The 10,778-nt window shown below is 42.3% G+C and overlaps 1 protein-coding gene across 6 annotated transcripts in view; it reads left to right on the plus strand.

The window, feature by feature from the left end:
- Positions 1-1,170, plus strand: part of slc8a1a (solute carrier family 8 member 1a) — a 34,597-nt gene extending 33,427 nt beyond the window's left edge. For all 6 annotated transcript variants that reach the window (XM_036564295.1, XM_036564297.1, XM_036564296.1 and 3 more), the window contains one exon: positions 191-1,170. In XM_036564295.1, the coding sequence (XP_036420188.1) occupies positions 191-567 (377 nt within the window). In that variant the 3' untranslated portion in view covers positions 568-1,170. The remainder of the gene's footprint in view (positions 1-190) is intronic.
- Positions 1,171-10,778: the final 9,608 nt, after the last annotated feature.

Here is a 10,778-nt window from a genome sequence, read left to right on the forward strand (position 1 = left end):
CATTAGCCTCGTAGCTCCGGTGCTAAAGCTAAAGAAGCAACTTCAGACACCAAACGGTTTTGGCTGGTCGGCTACAACTAAAACTGTTAGTCACACTTACCCAGACTAACCACCCCAAACAATGACTGCTCTCTCTCTCTCTCTCTCTCTCTCTCTCTCTCTTTCTTTCTCTCTCTCTCTCTCTCTCCAGATACGTTTGCCAGTAAAGTAGCTGCTATTCAGGATCAGTACGCTGACGCCTCTATTGGTAACGTGACGGGCAGTAACGCGGTGAACGTGTTTTTGGGGATCGGAGTGGCCTGGTCCATCGCGGCCATCTTCCACCAGTGGAACGGGGAGTATTTCCGCGTTCAACCTGGAACGCTGGCCTTCTCCGTCACGGTCTTCACTATCTTCGCCTTCGTCTGCATCGCCGTGCTGATGTATCGGCGCAGGCCAGAGATTGGTGGGGAACTGGGTGGGCCGCGAAACGCCAAGCTGCTGACCAGCGGCCTGTTCTTCAGCCTGTGGCTGCTCTACATCATCCTGTCCTCTCTGGAGGCTTACTGCATCATCAAAGGCTTCTAAACCCACCATACAGATAAGCTAACCTGGAGGAACCACAAAGGAACCAAAGATGGAACCAGCTAAAGCATGTGAGGGAACCGTCTGGACCAGCCAATGACACTGACGCTGTTATTGCTGTTGTTGTTCGTGTGTTGTTGTTGTCAACTGTATGATTTGTCTGTTTGTCAACACCAGTGCAGTCGCTCTGTCCCATCAGTCAGCTGACGAATGGGATCAGGAGATTTCTTCTGTGAAAGAGGCCTTTAACTGCCCCCCAAAATCCCAAATGCTTAAAAACCAAAGCTTTTAAAAAGTCCAAACATGAATAAATGCCCCAGGTAAAGAAATTCACTCTCATCTTGTTTTAAAACACAAAGAACCACCACAGTCTGCCGGCTGTGAAGATCATTCAGATCATTCTCATCATTACTGAACTGCAGTAAGTCTTGAAAACACTTCATGAAGCTCCTGAAACGAGCAGAACGTCTTCAAGATTAAACCTTGTCTTACTGCTGCAACACACCGACATTTGCCATTGCCACACATTTAGGTCGGTTTCTGAAAGTTTTAACTGACTCGTCTCATCATTTGTAGTTTCATAAGGCTCACAAATGATTTCTAGAACATTTAGGGTTGAAGGTCTGGATGGAGCTCCTTCAGTGCAGCGGGTGGTGCTGTTCTGTCCTGTCAACACTGCCGTCCCCATTTCAGCGGTTCAACATATCATAGATATAAACATACAGATGCCGTGTGGTCTGTTGTTCTATCTGAGGCGATACATCCGCACATCCGCCATGTTGGAGAGGTCAGTAAACAAACACACTGAACTGAGATGTAAGGAGTCTCATGATTAAAACGGCCATAACTTCCTTATTACTCAACCGATTTACACCAAATTATTTCAGAAGATTATACATTTATTATAATCTTCAGACACAGGCTAATCTAGGTTGCTCAGGCTACTCTTGGTACGTTTTATCTGTATATAGTAACGGTGATGGTGCTGGTTAGCTGTCCAGAGCACACACACATCAGCACATCCATCAACGTGTTAATCACCTCTGATCTTAATACACATAAAAATAAAATAAACCCCCAAAACTCAGTAAGCAGGATGATGCTGAAGTCGCTTCCTATTCGCCAGTTTCTTGTTCAAATTTTCCCGTTCCACCTTAAACGGTGCAGCAGTTACACTCTGTTGCTTGAAGCTGCACCATTTAAGGTGCAACAGGAAAATTCAAACAAGAAGTTGGTGAATAAGAAGCTGATTTTAGCTTTGTGTACGAAGTACGATTTTACTGTCCTGTTTAAAACATTCGGTTATGAAAAGGTACAAATACAAACTTTTCACCTGGAAAAACTGATTTAAGGTTCACAATCAGACCTTAAAACCACTGTTGGAGCTTTGAGGGAACATTTACACTGTTTGTACCTTGATGAACGAAACATGTACCTGAACAGAACCTTTATTAATAACAGTGTGGTGTGAATATCTAAGCGGATTAAGGAACGCATTAACTATCAATGTAAATAAATAAATAAATGAATACTAATAAAGTTCAGATCCTGAACAGACTATTAAAGGAAATAAGCTTCATATAAAGCCAGAGGAAAAACAGTCACATTAACAGGTTCACTGAGCCTCATTAACCACACGACCATATCTACACAAACACCACACAGACATGAGTGTGGATCTCTGCGTTCCCGCCGTTATATAATCCTGTCCCTCTTTCTGAGTGTGATATTCCTGAAACAGTGTAATTTTGGACAGTGTCTTTATTAAACTGCCGCTCTGTAATGGTACTGAATGCAGAGATGTTGACCTCCCCAGTATGGCGGCGCTGCGGATGTGCCATCTGTGTATGTATATCTATGCAACATGTAAGCACACCTGAGCACACGGCTCCTCCCTCTCCAGGTCAGCACTGAGAGAACCAGAGATAAAGCTAGAACACCGCAGTTCCATGATGTTTAGATCGTTCGATGTTTAAATGTACTGCCAGCTTCGTAGAAACACCAAATTTGGTAGAAAGGTGCAGTGTGCCCCTCCTTGTCCCATGAGGAGAGAGACCCCCAATCAGCCTCATGATGGCGCTATGGAACAGTGTTTTACGCTTCATTCTGAGATCATGTGCATAACATGTGAAATGTACTTTGGAACATTAGTCAAGCTGGTTTGACAGACTCAGGAAGAACCACCATTTGGCCTGTACGGGAACAGCACGCTCACCACTGAACGTCCGGTTTTCCTACAGCGGTCAGCCGAAGACAAATTCTTGACACTGCCAGTGACGATGCTAACAGAAAAACAGATTAGTGTTTCTGGTCTGAAGAGTGGACTGACCTTTGACCTGTCTGTGCGTGTACGTGTGTCTGTGGTCAGTGTTGAGAAAATGTTCAGACATTATTTTAATGGTCAGAGTTTCATTAATTCATTTTTACAGGGATTTTATTGGGTGATTTTTTCCTAATCTGTTTAATGGTCATTAACTCTGGTAAGATGAAGGCCAGAGATCTGTGGGGAGCGGCTGGGGGTGGCGGGGTGTATTGGAGGGGGGGTTCTCTCTGGTGTTCAACTGAAGAATCAAAGCCATAAACAAGCCTGTTCAGGTTTACTGAAAGTTAGAATAACTGCCTTTAGAATATTTACTGTGTTTGTGTTTTCCACTAATATTTACACCCGAGCGACCAGCGCTGTTTACTGAGTTTACTGTTTAAAAGACGCTGTGGGGACTCAGTCGGACTGGACGGTGCACATTATTCTACACACTGAGGTGTTTATGTTGTAAATAGTGTACAGTCTTCTCAGAAATACACACACATACAGAATATTTATTACTGTCTGACGACACGCAGAGAACTGCTGCCCCCTGCTGGAGAGATCACTGACCACTTCAGCTTAAACACCTGATTTGGTGAAAACTTGTTTGGCGTCCAAAATTTGCTTCTACATTTTAGCAGTGGAGCTATGAGGCTAACACTGCTAACAGTAGAAGTCAATAGTCACCCAAATCTTCTCTCAGTCTGCTCAAGCCTGCTGTTCATTAAGGTGGAACAGACCTGTAGGACACAGTGTGACTTTTGAGCTGCAAACATGAAGAAAACTTCGAATGCTGCTGAAAAAGGACCGTTAGAACCTTTATTTGACCACTAGCTTTCAGTAGAACACAGATTAAAGCATCTAATGCTGGAATCCCGTCAGAACATCTGTTAAACCATTAGGATCCTTTACATGTGATATCAAACCAAATATAAATATATAGCCAAAACACACTAAAAACCACCAGAAACACTTGATGGTTTTTACATTATTTTCAGTATTTTGTTTCTATTATTTCTATTTATAAACAAATGTCTTCAGCGCAAAATTGAAACATTAATAATTGTTTACAAACAGACACAACAGTAACTGTCTAGACATCGGCTCCACCTTAATGACGAGCTGGATGCGGTCTGAATGAGCTGAGAGAAGATGTGGAGAATGCATTTAGAGAAAAGATTTGGGTGACTATTGACTTCCAGTGTTGGTTAGCAGTGTTAGCCTCACAGCTCCCGTGCTTCGATATTTCACCCTAACAGCTGTATGATGTTCAGGAACGCTGGTCATTTTTAAAACTGGCCATTTACAGCTTCATATAAGCAGTTTAAACAGACTGACCTGCTAGAAACAGCACTGACCAACATGAAGTCCAGGCTGGTCTGAGCTGGTTTATAGACCACTGTAGTTGTGCGTCATTCTGTAGTCCTCGTTATGCCCATATTAGGAACTCCTCATATGAACATGGCGCCAACTACAAAATGACGACACGACTACAGTGGTCTATGCTGGTCTGGTGCTGGTTTAGCTGTGTATGGTCAGGCTCTTTGACCAGTATACCAGTATCCAAAACACAGCACATGCTGGTCTATGCAGGCTTTTCTATCAGGGTGTGTAATTAATGCTAATCAGTCTGCTTAGCATACGCTCGCTTATATTAGCGTTTTAGCCCAAACTCCTATGAGGCCAATATTGGTGAAAATGTTGTTATTAAAATTTATTTCTCTAAAGTCAGACAGTTAGAAAGACTCCAGCCTTAAAGTCCTGCTCGCAATGGACGTTAATGTGCTGATCACCGAAATCAGCATATCGCTGCTGTCGGAACAAAACCTCGTATCTCCAACATGGTAACTTTACAGGAGAGGGACAAAACATACTGCACTTTTAATGTAAGTCTATGGAACCAGACGTCTTTCCAAGTCATTTTGGGCCATTTCTTTTGGTCCATTCATCATGAAATTTACATACAATGTAAAGAGCAACACGGAGCTTCAAATAACATCAGAAACTAAAAAAACGACAAAAATGAGATACGAGGTTTTGTTCCGACAGGAGCGATATTTTTTGACGCAGGTATGTTGGTCAACCAGCATGATCATGTTGGCGTGACCAGTTAAACCAGCACTATAACCCGCTTAGACCAGCATGAAATGCCTGCTGGTTTGCGCTGTTGTCCTCCGCAGGGCTAACAGGCTAATAAACCGTTTAATTCTGAACCTGTTAAACTCAGTTTGGGCTGTGAAGCTACTTTAGTTCTGAGACTGTTTGCTGTTTAAATATTATCAGTGGTATTTTGTCTGTTTTGCGGTGTGTCTGGAGATGAAGTTTGAATCTCACTGTAATAAAGTTTGGGGATTTTGAACCATCAGTGATGTGGACTCTTTAAGCAGTGATGCTGTGGCGCCCCCTGCTGCCCCCCAATGGACCCTTTTCGCAAAAGAGTCGCGATTACTTCCGGTTTAAGCGTTAGCAGGGTAAAACTCACGGCCGTTCCATATTACAGTAGTGAACTATAATGCCCAAACACTGAGCTACAGCAGACATATTATAGTTTCCCTGCACTGTCGTGATGAGCAGTGAGAGTAAGAAGTGGACAGAAGCTCTGATTTCACTGTAAACAGAGCTGAGATGCTGTATAAGTGTGATAGCCTTGTTTTTACTGCAGTTCTGCTTCACATCAAGCAGTCTCTGTGTCTTTGTACAACCAGCGATTTCTGTAATATTTCTGTTTTCAAAAGAAAGAAGAACTTTTATATGTAGCATGACTTTGATGTTTAAATTAAGCTGGCTACGCTGACTAGAAGCTACTGCTAACAGTAAAGCTACGGCTAACGTAAAGCAGCTTTTCTGCAACACCAGCTAATTTTGTACTCCTCTTTAAAAAGCTAATGAGGCAAAAAAACCGTCAACGAAATGATTCTTACACGATCAGCTTGGTACAAACAGCTGACGTTAGCTGGACATTATGTCAGACCTTACGGGGCTTCTTTTCAGCTATAACGTTATGTCAGAAAATGGAAATCAAAACGTCGCAGCATCACCGCGACGCTGAGACACGAGTTAGCCAGGATTGAGCAGTGAAAGGTGGATGTTTTCCGAAGTAAGCAGGGCTTCACATATACAGATGCACAGTTTGGCTCTGTTTAAAGTGAATTTAGTGCTTCCATCCACTTTCTGTTCTCACTGTTTGTCACGACAGTGCAGGAAAACTAACGTCTGTTGCAGTTCAGGGTTTGAGCATCACAGTACACAGATTTACACCCGCAGCTTCAGGCCAGTGGAGCGCATGCGCGGTAGGAAAGCGCGATTGTGTCATGTAAACAAAGTCCAAAACACTTTACGAAGCCATCAGAAACCAAAAAACACTTAATGGGTTCTTTCAGCAGGAATACGTTCAAAAACTAAAGTTTGTTTTAGCGTAAAGCTCAATGTGATGCTCAGTTTGAGGTAAAGGGTTATTCCTGCTCATGTATTGTCGATGTGGACATAAAGCCCTGTATTAAGGCCAAGTTAACTGAGCTGCATGTCGACATGACCCATTAGTTTACTCGCCACATCAGCTGTAGTTCGTGTAGTATTTACCCCGTGAATCTCTAAATGCGCTCAAACCAAAGTTTGTTTTAGCCTCAAGCTTAAAATGTTACGTTAGCCCAACGCAAATCTATTGGAAACCCATATAAAACGACTGTAATGTTGATCATCCTAAAGTTCACTAAGAAGAACCACAAGGGTCGGCGCATGCGCTGAACGCCACTGGAGCGAAGCTGCTGGAGTGAAGCTGCGGCTCTGCTGACTGACCCGCCTTGCAGAGACACTGAAGGCTCCGGACTGAAGGCGGTTCTATTCCGGTTCTCCGTTCCACCTTAAACAGTTACAGCTGGTACATTCTGGCACCATTTAAGGTGGAATGGAACATTTGAATAAGGATCCAACTAGAGCGTCCAGAAATGAAACAAACACAACCAGACGGGTCTGTCGCTCTGCCTGAACTGACCGCTTGGTGGCAGTACGGCTGGAAAAAAAAATCACAGAAACCTTTAAAGGCTGGTTCCTGAAGGCGTCCAGGGTTCTCCACATCTGACACCTCCAGCGTTGGTGGGTGTGCAGTAAACGTCCATAAAGGCTCAGTGATGTTCAGGTGTTCAGATGTTCAGAAGCTCAGACGATGTTCTTATTTTTCAGGTTCTGGTTTTGTGGTGTTTCTTAGCTTCTCCAGCTGAGCTCGGTTCCTGTGAAGGAACTTCAGCCTGCAGCATGTTTTTATGGTATTCAAGACTGTTCTCCTGATTCTAAGGTTCTAGACGATTCTGGAAGAGTTTTATAATCATCTTGTGATCTGATTGTAGCTGCTGGATTAGAGTTTAACACCTCTGGAGAACATCTGGATGTCTGATTGCTTATTATGTTTGTGTTCTAGATGTCTAGAACCAAATAATATTCCACAGCTGAGGAGGCCACAGTGAGAATCTTCAGCACTGATAAATTATCATTTGTTATCATCTCAATAAAAATGAATGAAGAGTAAAACATTTGGGAAGATCAGTTTGCAGTACCTGAACTGACCGCTAGGTGTCAGAAGGCGAACATGAACCTGAGCTCATCTGGCCTGGTACTGTGTTACTGAGCGCATTAAACCCGGTCTGCGTTCTGACTGTTTTGTTTTCTGAAGTAAATAAATAAACACAGAGTTTGGATTGATTTAATACTCAGAGCTGCTTTAGCGATCAGTCTGAATCGCTGTTTACGTTTGGATCAACATCTCGTCCCTGTGGAGCTGTAAGGTTCCGTCTGTGTTCCGAGCAGTTCCGAGATATTGATCGATTGATTTTCCAGACAGCAGAACTGATCTGTAGAACACGCCTCTTTCAGACATGACGATGACGCACTCCCTAAATTTATTCTAAATGTACAAAATCAAAATCCTGTCATATTCGTAAATGAGTTTTTGGAGCAGATCAAATGCAGAGAGAACTTTCTAATCCTGAGAACCCACTTTCTGCTTGGAGTTATAAGGTTCTATCTGACAGAACATGAAATGAAGCATCGATTTTAAAGGAACACAAAGAGTTTATACTTCTGATTTATTTTAAAACAGAGTTCGTGTTTTAGAAGGTTCAATTTGACGCTTTCTATGACATTTTTATGACATTTATTTCTTGCAGATTAAGTATAAAGGTCAGAGCTGACTGTTCTGTCCAGTGCAGAGGTCAGTTTTAGGAACCATTAGTTTCAGTTTCCTTCAGTCAGACAGAAACAGCTGCTGTACTAAACTGTCCCAGCAGGTCAGTGTAGCCGGTCAGCGTAGCCGGTCAGTCTAAAGGCCGTGTGAGGTTTAGTTTTATATCAGAAATGAGACTCTAATGAGACAAAATGTCTTATTTTGGAAGAAAGAAGAAAAAGAAAAGATGAATGAATGAAATTAATGTTCATGTTGTAATTAAGAGCCCATCAGTTCAAACGTCCACTATTTAATGACCTGTAAGGCTTAATATTCATCAAATTTAAGACAGTAGGAGTTTTTAAAGGGCTGTAAGACGACAGGCGGAGTTTCAACATGTTTTCATCTTTCATAAGTTTGTATAAACCTTTCACTGAGCAGAGCACGAACATGACAAAGAAGCAGAACCTGATTGGTCCTCTTATGTGTGTGTGAAGTGCTGATTGGCTCATAGATAGAACCTCATAGAACTGAGTTAGAGTTTGAGTTTGGAGACAGAACCTTTTTGTTTTCTAGTTAAAAAGTCAAAAATGCAGACAACTTTAAAAACACCTCACATGATAATATGAAGTCACAGAATATGAACATGAGAAAAGCTCAGTTTTGACACAAACGTCAGTCAGAACCTCATAATGTCCAGGGAGACGATTTGTTGCAGGTAAATGTATAGAATGACTCTATTATAATAAACTACAGTGAAAATTTGCACTGACTTATTTCAAATGTCTACATCAGTTTAAAATAAATAAAATATAATAATTTAATTCCGAAATTGAGCAACGTGTTGCTGTAACACAGTTTATTCCCGTGGAGCTGATGTTCACATTCGAATCGATTAAAGTCACTTTTTAGTGAACTTTACCTTGTCTGACTTTCCAGATAATCAGAATGAAGCTGTTATAAAAATAAAGAAATATGAGATGATCCAGGGTGAGGATCAGAGCTGGAGAAGGTTCTAAACTGACCGAAAGCTGGAGAACATCTGGAATCCAGTTCTAATAAAATTTAGATTTTAAAATACGCTCTATTATTATTATTATTATTAAATAAAAAACAGCAACTGTTAGCAGGACAAATGATGCTGACCTTCTGTTCGGCCGTCTAACAGATTCATATCTGGTACAGCTGCTAATTGAAATGTGTTTTTTTCAGTGGTACTAATTATTTTGTGGTGGTCCGTGTCAGACCCTCACAGTATGCATTTTTAAAATGTAGGCATGGTTTGATTTGACTCAGAAACGCCGATGTTTCGGCCTCAAATGATCTCAGAATCAGCATCACACTGATGAAGATGTGATGACAGTAGTAGATAATTCACTCTCATCCTCAGAGACGCTCCTTCAGTTTAGACTGAGTTCTCTTTGATTCTCCTTCAGCCTCGCAAAAGTCAGATTCACCTGCTCGTGGGGGTCTAAAGCTCAACCAATGTTACAAAGGCCCTGTCCCATTTCTCATTTTTACCCCTTGTTTTTGAGTGTTGCCCTTTGGAACTGAGTTACAGGGTAGTGGTTGAACTCTTCCCTCTGAAATGGGACCCTCAAATAAAAAGAGCATCACTTCATTAACAGCTACCAGCGCTGCTCTGTAGGCGACCCTGCCAGTCTGCAGTGACAGCAGAGGAGGGTAAAGTTCAGCTCCTCACTGCTGGGCTTTAGTTACATTTAGGGCATCATACGCCTTCAAAGAGGGGGGCAATTATTTATTATCACCCACCCCTAATTCTTCAGTGATACGAAGCTGAAGTCAGATATTCACCAGATTCTCTTTCGAATTTTCCCGTTCCACCTTAAATGGAGCAGCAGTTCTGATGCCTGATGCGCCAGAATGTAACTGCTGTTGGGCGGGGCGAGGGGTGAAATGGGACTGGGCCAAAATGTTCCTCCGCAAGCAGTTACACATTTTCACCAGGGAGGGCTCCAGATCCCCAGACCTTACACAGTGCTGCTCTAAGTGATTCTGAGCTGGTCAGTAAGGGGTCATCTGAGGTCATTTAGCTTGTATGAACTATGGATCAGGAACACTGTGTATTAAAGCACAGAGCGCGTCGGTCCTCAGAGTCTTTATTTCATCTGTATAGGACTTTATTTACACTTCACTGTCAGGAACACCACAGGGGTGGGGGGGGAGGGGGGGTTTGAGGCGAACAGCAAGCTAATACTTCATATCTTCACTGCTGGGTTTGGGTCAGAGATCTACTGCAGCCTCAGACCGTCCCAGAAGAAGCCTTTGTAACATCTGTAACATCTGTAACAGTCTCCATAAGCACCGCTACACCACAGTGTGTTTACTTATAAACGTGAGGCTTTGTCCCATTCACAACTTATTAGAGAAATTCCTCTTTAATCGGATTAATATCAACATCTACGTGGCGTTATTCGTGTGTACATTAAATAATTTAGGTACATTAACCAGGAATTCTACTGATTTTTCCCAAAATTCCCCCATAACTCAGTGTGTGAGATGTAAACAGAGAGATTCAGAGAGGTTTGGTGTGAAATGGTTCAGATGTCTTTACAGTGGTGGTGATAGGAACCAGGGGTCGCCATGACTACAACACAAATATAGACATTTTATTTACTATGCAGAACCACCAGTGAACCTACACGAGTCTTCTGAGTTTATATGGAATGTTGATGATGGAAAATAGTGGAAAATCTGAAATAATAAGTTTTCTTTGGGGACTATTTTGCCTCA

This window comes from Colossoma macropomum, unplaced genomic scaffold, assembly GCF_904425465.1.
Source record: "Colossoma macropomum unplaced genomic scaffold, Colossoma_macropomum, whole genome shotgun sequence".
Taxonomy (NCBI): domain Eukaryota; kingdom Metazoa; phylum Chordata; class Actinopteri; order Characiformes; family Serrasalmidae; genus Colossoma; species Colossoma macropomum.